Here is a 14,897-nt window from a genome sequence, read left to right on the forward strand (position 1 = left end):
CCGGCAGCCGGCACCGCGTTCCCCGGGACGCGCGAGGCCCCGGCGCAGCGAGAGAAAACGGGGCGCTGCCCGGCGGGGCCAGGCCTGGCAGGAACAGTTTATTGGGAGCCCCGGTACAAAGAGTTTGGGTACGTGCGAGCGAGGAAGCGGCGATGCAAATCCAGCGCGGCCCGGCTTGGTGGCTCCGACGGGCAGCGGGCAGGAGCGAGCCCGGCCCCGCGTGCCAAGGTCCTTCCGGCTCCACCGGGACGCCACGGGGCCAGGCCACCCCATCTGGCGAGAGACGAACCCGCAGCGCTGGTGGCCAGACCCTCGGCAGAGCACGCCGGGGCTCTTCTCGCCCGCCGCAGCGGGCCACAGTCAGTGCTGGAGGGCCAGTCCACGACATCCCAGCTCTGCGGCGCAGGGCAGCACCGCAGCCGCACGCGCCGGCGCTTCTGGCACGGGACTGTCCCGGCTCTACCCCGCAGCAGCGCCTGGCTGCGGCCGGCGACTCCTCGGCCACTGCGGCAGCCCTATTTGTGCGTGGCGCAGATCAGCTCCCGGAGCTGTGACATTATCCTCACATAAAACCGAAGTCTTTCTCTGCTGCCGCTACGGCTGGATGCAAAGCTTAAAAACGCGAGCCCCGAACACCGGACACCAACCACAGCAGCCCCAGAGCTGCGCCGAGCAGCCTCGCTTGCCGGCTCTGGCTCCCCGGATGCTCAGCGCGGACAGTAACAGACCTGAGCAGAGCCCGCCGGGCTTGCGCAGTTCACCAGTTCTGCAAATTACCTGGAAAACGCTAATAAATAACAGCCGGGTGCTGGGCAAGGGCGCGTCAGGCGTCAGCGCAGGAGAGGGGCGAGCAAGGACGAAACACGGAGGCCAGCGAGGGGACCGGGGCTGCGATCACTCACCCGACACGGGCTTCAGAATGGAAACACTGTATTGACAGACTTTACAAAAGTTATTACAAAACACGATCACGAACCAGCAGCTGACGATACACAGCGGAAGAGACACCACTTACAGCCACCTCAGGAACAACACCGATTAGCTCCGAGAACTCAACCAATATTTACACAGACGTCTGAAAAACTCCGGTCAGTTAGCTCATACATTTAAGAGTTTTAGATCAACTGTGAAATATAGTGCCACACATTTCCTTGTAGTATTATAATAATAATAATAATAATAATAATTAATAATAATAATAATAATAATATACTACTTCTAGATTAACTAAAAACCAAACAGCTCTTTACAGGGGTTAGGAGAAGTTGCTTTCACTCGTCTGACTTACCTGAGTGTGAGACCAAACCCAGTTAAAAAATAATAATAAAATCGCCTTCATTGACAGGAGTTCGTGTGACGGACCAGCGGCTCCGTTCCCTTGGGCCAGAGGGAAAGCACAGCCCGGCTGGTGCCAGTAACATCCTTCAAAAGAACAGAGACGCGTCCTCCTCGGGTGAGTTACCCGACCGCCTCCACACACTGCCCTTCCCGACTCCTCCTGCTCCAATGTCCTCAGCCCCTTCTCCTGCCCGTCCTTTCCTCCTGCACCTACTTTTTCTCATCTTGCTCTTTGCCGCTCTCTCCTCTCCGCTTTTTTTGCCTTCGACAAATCCTGCGTCGTGCCCCTAACCACGGTTTCTGCCTCGCCTCTCTTCCCTTCATCCCAGCCCCGGCCTCGCAGCACGGGGCTGCCGTTCGAGGTGCGGCAACGCAACGGGAGCGGGCGGCCGGTTGCCTGGGAATGGCACCTTCCTTCCTTCCCTCCCTCCCTCGCGCTTCCAGCCTTGCGGTGAAACGAGTGGAAAAAAGAAAGCGAAAGCTTGTCACTCCTGAATATGCACAAAGATAGGTGGGGAAACACCTGCTAAATACGGACCCCAGAGAATCGCTCGGGATTATTCTCTACAGGCAAAATCCAAACCTGCGTAGGGGACAACTAGTATGAGGCCTACGCCGCTATGGAAGTCCCACAGAACCCCGCGGGGTCGAAGAGGTGCCTAGGCCGTCCGATCAGAGTTTTTAAGAGGAATTCCTTTGATGCTTCAACAAAGCGGGCTTTGTAGCATGACCACATGGATTAGCTGCGATACAAGTTCACCTCCCATCATGCTGCACGTCCACCTGCTAGACCGTTATCGTCACCGCGAGCCCTTCTGCCCCGGCCTCCCACCGCAGCGCTACTGCTTAGTTTCTTTTTTCACGCAGAAATGGCCGGTTTGAGTTGCCGACTCCAGGTTGTGCTGCGAATCCTCCATGGGCCGGGGGTTGCGGGAGTGGATTTTCTGGTGACAATTCAGAGACTCTTTGTAGCGGAAGTGCTTCCCGCAGACGGGACACTGGTAGGGGGTCTCACCGGTGTGGACGCGCCAGTGCTTGAGCAGGTGGTCCCGCCGGATGAAGCTCTTCCCGCACTCGGTGCACTGGTACGGCCTCTCCCCGGTGTGGATGCGCTGATGGCGGATGGCTTTGGAGAGGTCTCGGAAGTCCTTCCCGCAGTAGGTGCACGTCAGCGGCCCGTCGCCCTTCCCCGTATGGAGCTTCTGGTGCAAGATAAGGCTCACTTCCAGGCTGAAGCTCTCCTTGCACTGGGAGCAGGTGTACGGCCTCTCCACCATGTTGTTCACCTGGCGCCTGACAAAGCCGTACTTGAAACCAGAGCTCTTCTCCCCATCGGGGCGCTTGGCCGGTTTGGAGCGGGAGGGCCCCTGGGCTTTTGTAGGGGTTGTTTTGGATTTCTGCCTGAAGCTTTCTCCGTGCTCCAGGGAAGTGCAGGCTTCCTCGCTGGCGTGCGCTTTCTGATGGGTGGCAAAGAGCTGCTTGTCCAGGAAGCTCTCCCCACACTCGCAGCAGATGTACGGCCCCTCTTCGGCGGCCACGTCCTCAGCAGCGTCCTTCTTGGCCAAGTCTCTCCCGCGGCGAGCGGAGCGCCTCAGCCCGTTGCCTGTTGCGGTTCTCTGCTGCGGGGTGGATCCGCTACGGCCCTTGCTGCTTGGCTTCATCTCTTCCTCTGGGCTTGAGAAAACCTCTTCCCACTTTCCTGCCAGCGAGCTAGGAAGCTCAAGGCTTTCGGGACCTTCCTCATCACACTGCTGTTCATCTGGCAGAGCAGAGACATTCATGTCATTTCTTTGAGATAACAACTGCCTCGTTAGTTAGACCGCAATTCTCTCGGGGCAGAGGTGGTCTCTGCTTTGCACACTCAGGACAGTACCCGGCACTACGGGGTTGCAAGTCCCATCTGGGAGCTACCTAAGCAGTACTGGAGCACAGACAAAGCCAAAGCATTTTGACTTAGAATCACAGAATTGTTTAGGTTGGAAAAGAGCTTTGAGACCCTCAAGTCCAACCATTAAGCCAGCGCTGCCAAGGCCACCACTAAACCACGTCCCCAAGCACCACATCTCCCCGGCTTTTCAATCCCCCCAGGGATGGGGACTCAGCCCCTGCCCGGGGCAGCCTGGGCCAGGGCCTGGCAGCCCTTTGGGGAAGGGATTGTTCCTAACACCCACCCCAACCCTGCCCTGGCGCAGCTTGAGGCCGTTCCCTCTCGTCCCAGCGCTTGTTCCTGGGGAGCAGAGACCGACCCCCCCGGCTCCAGCCTCCTTTCAGGCCGTTGCAGAGAGCGAGGAGGGCTCCCCTCAGCCTCCTCTTCTCCAGGCTGAGCCCCCCCAGCTCCCCCAGCCGCTCCTCCCCAGCCTTGTGCTCCAGCCCCTGCCCCAGCCTCGCTGCCCTGCTCTGGCCACGCTCCAGCCCCTCCGTGTCCTTCTTGGGGTGAGGGACCCAGCGCTGAACACAGAACAGGCCTCTCAGAACATGTGGTTCAGGATAAAGGCAAAAAAAATTGAGGGAAGGGGAATAAAACCTCTTTTCTTTCTGGGCTTGTACAGTGCCTGGGGCCAAAGGATCTCCCATGGTATAAGTGGCAACTCCAAGCAACCACCAAGGACCCTGGCAAATGGAGGATGAAAAGAGCCCAGAGGATCTGGGGATGTGGAGAAGAGGGCTGAAAAAACCACAGGTTTCTGCAGAACGTGAGAAGGTAAAGCTGTGCCAAGCGTTTGCGTGCCCAGAGAAGACCACTCAGCACTCCCTATCGCAGGGCTCTTCATCTGCCTGTCACTTTGCCAGACATCTAACGGTGCGGCTTGAAAACAGGCCGCTTTGTTTGCATCAGGCTGAAAGTCTGGAAAAGCATCAGCCAGAACAGTTGAGCTGCTTCTGAGAAGGAGACCGGGAAGCCAAAAGCACATCCTCGCAAGGGACGCTTCCCAAAGCGGCTCACGTGTCCCCGTGCTCCAAAGCAGGGAGCTGGAGCGACGGGGCGGTGACAAGGACACCCCTTTCGCTGCGCCACAAGAAGCCTCACGTTTGGCTGACAGAGAAAGCTGTGAAAAATATCACTTTACACACTCGTGGAAAAGACTTCTAAGAGCTTTGTTGCTAACGCCATCGAAGCTTGCCCGCTCCCGCTCATCTCTGCTTCGAGGCTGGCCAAACACGCTACCTTGCCGAGTGATGCGACACCGTACAGGTGATCCGCACCCCCGAGCCAGCCCGCAGCTGCTTTGACAGCCTGCTGCTCGTGTACCGCAGCTTCTTCAGCGCGTCTGCCATCCTTCTGCCTCGGCTGCCGTCCAGCGCCCACGCTGACCCTTGAGGCGAGCCCGGCGGAGACCACGGCGAAGGCAGGATCTCCCCCCGGCGATCCCCGGCCAGCGCCAAGAGCCTGAGCCCACCTCTCTCCCCCTCTGCGCAGCGCTGGGCGAAGCTCTGCGCTTCTAACTCACATGTACTGGGGACCTCCATGCTTTCCTCTTCCTCAGAGCCCTCGTGGCTTTCAGCCAGAGTCTCTTCGTATTTACTCCACGAGCTGTCATCGGGACCAGGAAAGGAAAACTCTGTTCACAGGAGAAAGAACGACAGGAGTTTACGCTCACGCCTCCCAGCTGCTTTACAGAGGATTTCGGGAGAGATGGCTGCATCGGGTGAGAGCTGACTAGGAAAGCAAAGGCATAGAATCATAGAATCATAGAATCGTTAAGGTTGGAAAAGACCCTTAAGATCCTCGAGTCCAACCGCTAACCCAGCGCTGCCAAGGCCACCACTAACCCATGTCCCCAAGCACCACATCTCCCCGGCTTTTCAATCCCCCCAGGGATGGGGACTCAGCCCCTGCCCGGGGCAGCCTGGGCCAGGGCCTGACAGCCCTTTGGGGAAGGGATTGTTCCTAACACCCACCCCAACCCTGCCCTGGCGCAGCTTGAGGCCGTTCCCTCTCGTCCCAGCGCTTGTTCCTGGGGAGCAGAGACCGACCCCCCCGGCTCCAGCCTCCTTTCAGGCCGTTGCAGAGAGCGATGAGGGCTCCCCTCAGCCTCCTCTTCTCCAGGCTGAGCCCCCCCAGCTCCCCCAGCCGCTCCTCCCCAGCCCCAGCCTCGCTGCCCTGCTCTGGCCACGCTCCAGCCCCTCCATGGCCGCCTTGGGGTGCGGGGCCCAGCGCTGAGCACAGCATTCGAGGGGCGGCCTCACCAGTGCCCAGCGCAGGGGCACCATCACCTCCCTGCTCCTGCTGGCCACACCGTTCCTGATACAAGCCAGGATGCCACTGGCCCTCTTGGCCACCTGGGCACACTGCTGGCTCGTGTTCAGGTGGCTGTCGACCATGTACCCCAGGACAGAGCTGGCAAAACTCAACAGCAGAGGCAAGCGGAAGAGCGCGCGCGGGCGGTGGCAGCCACGTGTCTGCTTTCCACCTCCCCACCGAGTCCTTAGAACCGTAAGGCTCACCGGTGCTGGGGTCTGTAGGGGTTTCTCCTCCCTCAGAGTCATCCTGATCCTCCGCGTTGGGATCCTCTCCTTGCTCGATCCGTGACAGGAGGTCAGGCTTCGAAATGGCAGCATCTGCAGGTAAAAAGAGGATCAGAACATTTCCTTTGCCCTCGCAGGAGAGAGACTCTCAAACCTTCGCCCACCAACCTTCCTTCGCTGCTGGGGATGACGGGTAATGGAAAGAGAGGCTTAAGAAGATGCTCTCACACATCTGCACCGCTCACCTTGGCTGGGCCCTGGGAACATGAGCGGACTGCAGGAGCACACCCTGCTCCGGTGAGGAGCACCTCCCAGCCTGCAGCGTGAGGAGGAGAATAAGAAAATGCATCTGTGCTTACCTCCAGGCTTCCTTTCTTCTCCTCTCTGCTAAGGTCCGCGGATCCATTACAATGGGGACTTCAGCTCGGGGACAGCACCAGAGCTGTCAGCCAGCGGCAGCAGGGGAAGTGCCCTCCCCATGCGGATCCCTCCAGCCAGGACCGCTCCGTCCTACTCGTCCGAGTCACAGGCTGCTTGCGGATTTTGGCGGGGGAAAGGGGACAATCGCAACCTCTCCTAGGGCGGAGAGCGGAAAACTTCATTTCCAAACAAGTGTGAGTCGCTGGGTATTAATTTCCACCGCTGCTCTGGTGGATCCGTTCGCCTTATATGAGGGCCAAACCCCTAAACCTCGTTACTCAAAGGAAACCTTCAGATGAAGCACAGATACATTTTTCTAAGCTCCAGGCTCAGATCCACAGATCCCCTTCAGCGGGACTGTTACGCTCCTGCGCCCCTAGAGTAGGACGCGGGACTGGTTTTTAAACAGGAGAATGGGGGCCCGTATTTATCCTTCACCTTTTTCCCTTACACACAGGGACTGCAGACGACCTCTGTCCAAAAAGAATAAAGGAAGAAAGGAAAAAAAAATAAAAGGACAAAAGGCCTGGCTCACCCAGAGTCGGATGGCAGGTGAGCCTGCACAGCCGCACAGGGGGGAGACGCCCGTCCACCAGGGACGGCGTCTGCGCTCCCACCACTGCACGCGGACGTCCAGCCAAGGCGAGGCCACTTCTCGAACACGCGTAGGTGCTCGCGAAGGCAGCGCGTCCCCCAGAGGGAATCCCCGCAGCCGGGACTGGAAGGAGCGAGCGGAGCACGTTCGTTCAGCTGCGAAGGCGCTGCCCTGAGCTGCCGGAGGGGAAAGCAGAAGGCAGAGCTTGCCTTCGCCGGCTGCTTCTCCCCAGCTCTACCCCTGGCGATACAGGGGCAGACACCGCAACAGCTTGCGCAAAAAAACGTTCCCCGGGCTGAGGCTGGGGTCAGACAGAGCACCAAGGCAGGCAGCTGACGAACCTCGCTCTCCTGCCTTACGGAAGGCTCTGCAGCGGAAGGACTGATCGCCCACAGAAAGGCCTGGAAGGAACCTCAGAGGCCGGGCACCCCTCTGCTGCCCTAAGCGGCGAGCAGGCTGATGCACCCAGCGCAGTGGATCTGTGGACCTTGGCGTGACAAAGAAAACTCCCCTCTTCCCCATCTTTGCTTGGCTTGAGGGTCCCCTCGCTTCCCCTCCTCCTCACGACCCAGGTGCCCGCTCAGCTCCCACCGGCCACAGAGACGCGGTCACTGCAGCGATGCTCATGACGTCCAGCCACCGCTACACTGCACTGGGGAGGACTGAACTAACTGCCAGGGCTGCTGTCGAAAGCCGGCGTAACGCGTTCCCGGACCAGCACACCCTCCCCGATCCTGCCAGGCACGGTGGTGCTTCCACCCGCCAGGCCCTGGGAAAACCTGGCGCATCAGAAGGCTCAGGGCAAACCCCAGCCCGTCTTTACCCATCGAGATGACGGCCTCGTAGTTGCCTTTCATGATATGCCTGTACAGCTCCTTCTGCCACTCGTTCAAGCTTTTCCACTCCTCCTCGGAGAAGTTAAACGAAGCATCGTTGAACGCCACGGGGACCTGCAATTGAATCGTCACACGCTCAGGCGTTTTGCTTCTTGTTGAAGAAAACAGCCAGGGACGTTTTCTCCTTCAAACCCCTCGAGCACCGCACAGGACAGTTCCATGCAGCAACGCCCGCTCCTTCCCCCGCGCCTGGCTCGGGCAGCTTCCCCCCTGCCTGCGAGGGACACGACGGGGCTCTCCCTCGTCACCTGCCCGCCCCTGCCCCCTCCCAGCCCTCTCACGCTGCAGACGATGTCTCGCGCCCAGCGCCCGACGCAGACCCTTTTCCCACTTTGTTTTTGACGTGGTTCTGCCTCTGAAGAGGAACCGGGCACGCGTTGCCAAACCCAGGCAGGCAGACGGGGCTGAGCCACACCAATGCTGCGTGACTCAAACACGGCTCCGGCCACGCTAAGGAGTCTGCGACCCGCGCAGAGCGGGCGACGCGCTTTGGCGAGGATCACGCGTCTGTAACGAGCGGCACGCAATTAACGCAAAGGGACCTGTGCTGGCGCCTCTCGCCGAGCGCTAGAGGAAAGAGAGCGCTGCAGGGAAGCCGCGTCCCGCTCAGCACGGCGGCTGCCCTGAAACGGGGCTGCGAGCGCAGCGTACGTGCGGAACAACCTCGTTTCGAAGACGCGGAGCAGAGGACCGTTACCTTGGGGACTTCCCCCTTCGCCCCCGGGGGCAGCCGCAGGATCCAGAAGTTCCTGTTCTTCAGCAGGTTCTCCATGTTCTCCAGGCGCCGCTGGAGCTGCCCGTACTCCTGGATGAGGGTGCCCAGCGCGGTCCACTTGCTCTCCAGCTGGTTCCCGAATTCCACCGCCGTTTTCTCGCAGCCGATCAGCTTGGTTTCCGCCATCCTCATCCTCCCCTCCAGGTTCATCAACTGGGCGGCCTGGGCGTCCACCTTCCTGTCCACGGCCTGGATCTCGGTGACCAGCGTCAGGGAGATCTCGGCGGCCGGTAGCTCGGCCTCCCCGCCGGGGCCCTGCTCGGGGGCGGGCAGGGGCTGCTCCAGGGCCAGCTCCTGCGGCTCCATGTCCCACTCCAGCTCCTGCGGGGGCACAGACAGGGCCGTGGGCTCCGCCGCCCGGCTGCGGGGTGAACGGGGTTCCGTGGGGGAGACGGGACAGGCCCGCACCGGCGCTGCGAGCCCTCAGGCCCGGGAGGCGGGAGACGGGGCCAGGCCCGGGGGGCGGCGGCCGGCGGGGGGGGGGGGGAAGGGTGGGAAAATGGCGGCGGCAGCGCTTACCTGAGCGGGGGCCCAGTCGGCCATGGCCCTGCGGGGGGCGGCGGGGGCGGCGGGGGCGGCGGCGGAGCGGGGCGGAGCGGGGCGGCGGCGGCGGCGGGGGCCCGGCGCCTCTCAGCAGCGGCGGGGCAGAGCGGCCATGCCGAGAGCGCGGCGCACGCTGGGAGCGGCGGCGGCGGCGGGCGGCGCCGCAGCGACACCTAGCGGCGGGCGGACCGCGGAGCGGGCGGGACCGCGCCGGGGCAGCAGCCGCCGCCGCATCCCCCGGCCCCGCGCTGATTGGCCGGCGGCTCGGCCAATCCGCGCGGAGCCCGCTGGCGGCGGCCCAATGGCGGGGCGGAGCGGAGCGCGGCGGGGCGGGGCGGCGGGCGCGGGGGCGGGGCGGCAGGCGCGCTCCCGCCGGCGGCAGCGGGGCCGCGCGGGGCGGGGGCGGCGCAGCCGGGGCTGCACCGGGCACGGCCGGGCCCCACCGGGCGGGCGGGGACGCGGCCCGGCCCAGGTACGGCGCCGGCAGCGGCACCGGGGCGGCACCGCGGCCCACCGGGGCTCGGCGGCACCGGCACCGGCCGCTCTCCACAGGCGGGCGCCGCCGGTGCCCCGTCCCCCCCCGGGCCGGCCGTGCGCCGTCATCCCGCTGCCGCGCATCCTTCAACCGCCACCGGCCCTCCCGCAGGCGAGGCCTCGCCGGGAGCAGCAGCGGGAGCGGCACCGAGAGCAGCCGCCGCGTCTCCCCGAGGAGCCGGGACGGTGCCGGTGCCATGAAGGAGGACCGGGAGCACCCCGTCGCCCTGGGTGAGGCAGGCGGGTCCTGCCCGGTACCAGCCCTGGCGCTGCCGGTCGTGCATCAGAGCAGCCGGTCATCGGCACCGGCGGCACCGGCACGGCGGGTGGCGGGAGCAGGCGGCTGCGGGGTCACCGCGGGACTGCCGGTGTCCCTGTCCCCATCGGGGAGCCGTGGCGGGGCAACGCCAGCCCAGGCCCATCACGACCGGCTGCCGTGGTGCCGTGCGGTGGCATCACCGGTGGCATCACCGGCGGCATCACCGGCTGTCCCTCCTCTTGTCTCCATGACAGGTTACGCCGTCACCAAACCCGACATCCTGGCCGAGGTGGAGCGAGGGGAGGAGGCGGCAGCGGCGGCCGGGCGCTACGGGGAGCACCAGAGCCCCCGGCCGCGCACGGGGCCCACCGGCCCCTCCCAGGGTGAGCGGGACACAGGGAACCGGCTGGGACCGGGCTGGGGTGACGGGCCGAAGCCTGCCGAGCTGGAGGGGTCGGCCCCGCGGGGTTCCCGGTGAGGGGGTCGCTCCCCAACGCGCTCCCGTCTCCGCAGGGGACTGGCTGGGGAAGGAGGTGAAGAGCGAGGAGGGGGTGACCCCGCCGCCCGGATCCCCCCCGACCCGCCGCACCGGCCCCGGCGACTTCCCCGTCCCGCCGCGGGAGCGGGGCTGCAGCTACTGCGGCGTCCCCGAGCCGGAGCCGAATGCTGGTGCCGGTAACGGGGGGTTCATCCCCCCGCCGCCTGCCTTCGAGAGCCGCCGCTGCCGGCCGGCGGAGCCGCCGCTCGAATGCACCGAGTGCGGCCGAGGCTTTGGGCAGAAGCCGGACCTGGTGCGGCACCGGCTGGCGCACGGCGGGGAGCGCGCCTACACCTGCGGCCGCTGCGGGAGAGGCTTCGCCGAGCCGGCGGGGCTGGGGGCCGGGTCCCCTGCCGCGGGCAGCCCCTGCCGCCCAGCCCCGTGTGCCGGCCGCTCCCCGGGGACGGCGGAGGGGACGGCGGCACCCCGGAAGGAGCGGAAGGAGCTGTCGCTGACGGAGAAGGTGCGGGTGCTGGAGATGCTGGAGGGCCCCAAGGTGTCGCAGAGCGAGCTGGCCAAGCGCTTCGGGGTGTCGCAGCCCCAGATCTGCCGCATCATCAAGAACAAGGAGCGGATCCTGAACGAGTGGCACCGCAACGGCGACCCTGAGCGCAAACGCAAGCGGGAGGGGAAGGACGCGGCCCTCGAGGCCGCCCTGCTGCGCTGGGTGGAAGGCGCCCGCGCCGCCGACCTGCCCGTCAGCGGCCCGCTCCTCCAGCTCAAGGCCAAACACCTCGCCGAGGCGCTGGGCCGGCCCGACCCGGAGCCCAGTGGCGGCTGGCTGGCTCGCTTCGGGACGCGCCACAACCTCACCTTCAAGAAGCCACCGGCAGAGAAAGGGGACGCGGAGCAGCCCACGGCCGAGCACTGGGCCGGCACGGTGCTGCCCAGTCTCCTCCGCAGCTACGCGCTCTCCGAGATCTACGCCTGCGGGGAGACAGGGGTCCTCCTCCCGGCCAGCTCCCCCAGCAAGGGCGAGGGTGCCGGCGACCGGCTGACGCTCCTGCTCTGCACCAACGCCGACGGCTCGGAGAAGGTCCCGCTGCGGGCGGTAGGGGAGAGCCCCCGGCCCCGCTGCCTGCAGGGGGTCAACCTGGGGCAGATGCCCTGGAGCTACCGTGCCGGCAGCCTGGCCGCCATGACCGCCCCCCTCTTTGCCGAGTGGCTGCAGGAGTTCAACGAGGGGATGCAGCGGCAGGGGAAGAGCGTCCTCCTCCTCCTCACCAAGCACGAGGCACACCCCTACCTCCAGCTTTCCAACGTCAGGATGGTCTTTGTCCCGCCGGCCACTGCCCTGGCCCAGCCCCTGGACCGCGGCATCATCGGTGACCTCAAGGGCCACTACCGGCGCCGGTTGCTGAGGTGGCTGCCGGCGGAGCGTGGTGCAGGGCAGCCGACCCTCCTGGATGCCCTGCACATGCTGGCGCAAGCCTGGGGCAACGTGCGGCTGGGGCTCATCGCCAGCTGCTTCCGTGCCGCTGGCTTCAGCCCCGACGCCTGCGCCGAGGCCCCGGTGCTCACCCTGGCGCCCAGCCCGCTCAGCCAGGAGCAGCGGGAGCGCCGCGCGCTGATGGACGAGGAGCTGGAGCACGACAGGGAGGCAGACAGGGATGAGGGGACAGCGGAGGGCGAGGACACAGGAGAGCCGGCGGTGGTGCAGCCCTGCCCCTCGGAGTGGGAGGTCTGGGGGAGCCTGGCCACGCTGCGGCGGTACCTGGAGTGCCGGGCCACCTCGCCGGACCTCTTCCAGGCGTTCTATGAGCTGGAGGATGTGTTGCACATGGTGTCGGCCAGCGCCGGGCGAGCCCTCGCCGGGGACGCCCCTCCCAAGCAGTGAGCGGAGTGGCCAGCGCATGCCTGGACCCGCTCGTGCCCGTGACCGGGACGGGTGCTCATGGGGGCTGTCACCGGACTGGCCTGGCCACCGGCTGCTGCGGCAGTGCCAGCTGAGTTGTGCCGTGGGGTTTGCTGTGGGTCCGACTGGCGCGGGGGCAAAGCGGGTGCCCGGCGGGGAGCACCGTGCACGGGGGCTGCGGAGCTGCCGCGCTCTGGGTGCCACCCATCGGGGCAGTGCCGGGGGCTGGCGGTGGCAGCTCTGGAGGCACAAACCCGCTGCCGAAACCTTCTCCCAGGGGGTGGCTTCTGCAGCCGGCGGGAGCTGTCGTGGAGCTGCCCCCGGGGGGGATTTGCCCTGAGTGGGGTAGTTGTGTTTGCTGGGGGGGTACGTGGGGTGGTGCTGAGGTGACCCTGTGCCGGGGGCAGTGGCTCCTTCCCGTGGGGGCTCGGGGGGACCGGGTGCCACTGGCTGCTGTCATCGTGCGGTGCCCGGCGGTTTGCAACAGGCATTAAAAAGGCAGAATGGAGCAAAGCGCAGCACGGGTGGTGGTTGTCATATTTTAACGTCACATCCAGCCCCGCCATGAGCCGGGCAGAGCCCCCGCGCTCCCCCAGGGCTGCCGGGAGCAGTGGGGCCGCCCCAGACCTCCCCTTCCCCTCCCCCGCCCTGGCCTGGGGCCACTGCGCCTGCTCCTGGGCCCCCGTGGCACCCCGATGCGCGCCGTCCCCACCCGGGTACCAGGGCCACGGGCAGCACCCACGGGCGGCGGGGACCTGGCGGACGACCCACGTGCACCCGAGGGTCCCCTGCACAGCCCCGCTGTGTACGTGGGGCCGTGCGCCCTCAGAGGCGCCTCCGGGCACCCTGTCCCTGGCACGGTGACCGCTGCCATCCCCTGCCACACCGGGGTCCCCAAGGCAGGACGGGGCATGGGGACAACCCCCTGCGTGTGCGCAGAGAACCAGCGGCGGCTGGAACCCGCCAGGCCAACCCATAGCCTGCGGTGGGGACAGACGTGTCCCCACAGCAGCGTGGCACCCAGGGGTGCTCTGCACCCAGCCCTTGCAGCCGCCCCTGCGGAGGGGACCCCGGCCAGGACCAGGGCCCGAGCGGCGGTGCCCGGGGGCGGCACGGGGGGGGGTTGGGACACACCTGGGAAGGACACGCAAGGGGTGCTCGTTGGGGTGTGCAGGGTGGGGGTCCATCGGGGGGCCCATTGGGACGCAGCGAGCGGTGTGTGCGAGGGGCACCCGGGTGTGGGTTGGGGTGAAGGGGGCAGGGGGTGCAAGGGGCACCCATTGCATGGGACAGGGGGCACCCAGGGACCTGTTGGGGTGCTGGGTAAGTTTGCCAGGGGGTTGCCTGCGGGGATGCACGGGGTGGCCGTCCGGGTGCAAGGAGCACCCGCGGGGGTGTATGAGGCACTGAGCACCATCAGGGTGCACAGGGCAGAGAGTGCAATGAGCAGGGTGCACCGGGACGTGCCTATCTGGGTGCAGGGGGCACCCAGATGCCTGCCGGAGCAAACCGGGGAGAGGGCGCTCCCGGGGGTGCACAGGGCAGGCTGCACCGAACGGTGCCCGGTGGCCTGCATGGGCACGGGGTGCAAGGGGCAGCCCAGGGGTGCGGAGGCAGGGTGCACCCAGGTGCCCATCAGGATGTGCAACACGGGTGCCCAGGGCTCCCCCGTGGGTGCAGGGGCAGTTTGTACCGCAGGTGGGGGCATCAGGGTGCAAAGGGCATCGGGGTGCAAAGGAAGGGGGTGCAAGGGGCACCCAGGGGCGCACAGGGAACTAGCCACCGGGACGCACAATCACGGGGGTGCAAGCGGCATCGGGGGGGGGCTGCAGGGAGGGGGTGCACAGAGAAGAGCCCACAGGAATGCACGATCACCGGGGTGCAAACGGCACCCAGCGGGGAGCGGTGCAGGGATGGGATGCACGGGAGGGTGCCCACGGGGATGCGTAATCATGGGGGTGCAGGGACCAGTACCATGGGTGGGGACATCGGGGTGCAAAGGGAGGGAGTGCAAGGGGCACCCAGGGGCAAGCAGGGAAGTGCCCACCGGGATGCACAGTCACGGGGGTGCAAGCAGCGCCCCGGGGCGTGCAGGGACGGGGTGCACGGGGGGTGCCCACAGGGCCGCACAGTCACGGGGGTGCGCGGGGCTCCGCCGGGGGTGCAGGGGCAGTGAGTACCGCGGGTGTGGACATCGGGGTGCAAAAGAAGGAGGTGCAAGGGGTCCCCAGGGGTGGCCACGGGGGCCGCACAATCACGGGGGTGCACGGGGCTGCCCCGGGGGTGCGGGGACAGCGTGGGGGCGTCGGTGTGCAGAGGAAGGGGCACCCCGGGATGCAGAGAGGGGGTGCGCGGGAAAGCTCCCAGCGGGATGCACAATTACCGGGGTGCAAGCAGCACCCCGGGGGGGCGGGGGGTGGGGGTGCAGGGCCGGGGCACGCCGCGGGATCCCCGCGGGGATGCGCAATCACGGGTGTGCAAGCGGCCGCCGGGGGCGGGGGGTGCGGGGCCGGGGCGCGGAGGGAAGCGCCCGGCGGGGGTGCACGGCGGCGGGGGTGCACGGCGGCGGGGGTGCACGCGTGTCCCGGAGCGCGGTGCGGGGGGGTGCGGGGGGGGGGGGGGGGATGCGTGGTTCCCGCCCCCCCCCCCATCTCCCCCGCGCGTCCCTTCGCGCCGC

General features: G+C 66.1%; 2 protein-coding genes across 2 annotated transcripts; one reads left to right on the plus strand and one right to left on the minus strand.

Annotated features, from left to right (window-relative positions):
• Window positions 1-913: 913 nt before the first annotated feature.
• Window positions 914-9,118, minus strand: LOC309590815 (zinc finger protein 783-like). The gene is made up of 6 exons (XM_082312289.1): window positions 9,011-9,118; window positions 8,414-8,812; window positions 7,644-7,770; window positions 5,785-5,898; window positions 4,788-4,898; window positions 914-3,097 (listed from the first exon to the last, which is right to left on the minus strand). Exons 1-6 carry the CDS (start codon window positions 9,032-9,034, stop codon window positions 2,178-2,180), a joined length of 1,695 nt encoding a protein of 564 aa, XP_082168415.1. The 5' UTR covers window positions 9,035-9,118; the 3' UTR covers window positions 914-2,177.
• A 465-nt stretch (window positions 9,119-9,583) lies between these two features.
• LOC309600232 (tigger transposable element-derived protein 3-like) lies at window positions 9,584-12,555 on the plus strand. The gene is given in 3 exon segments (XM_082332355.1): window positions 9,584-9,799; window positions 10,082-10,272; window positions 10,274-12,555. Coding segments are annotated over 3 exon segments (2,154 nt in total). The 5' UTR covers window positions 9,584-9,765; the 3' UTR covers window positions 12,203-12,555.
• The last annotated feature ends 2,342 nt before the right edge of the window (window positions 12,556-14,897 follow it).

Source organism: Platalea leucorodia (genome assembly GCF_965183815.1).
Source record: "Platalea leucorodia genome assembly, chromosome: 1".
Taxonomy (NCBI): domain Eukaryota; kingdom Metazoa; phylum Chordata; class Aves; order Pelecaniformes; family Threskiornithidae; genus Platalea; species Platalea leucorodia.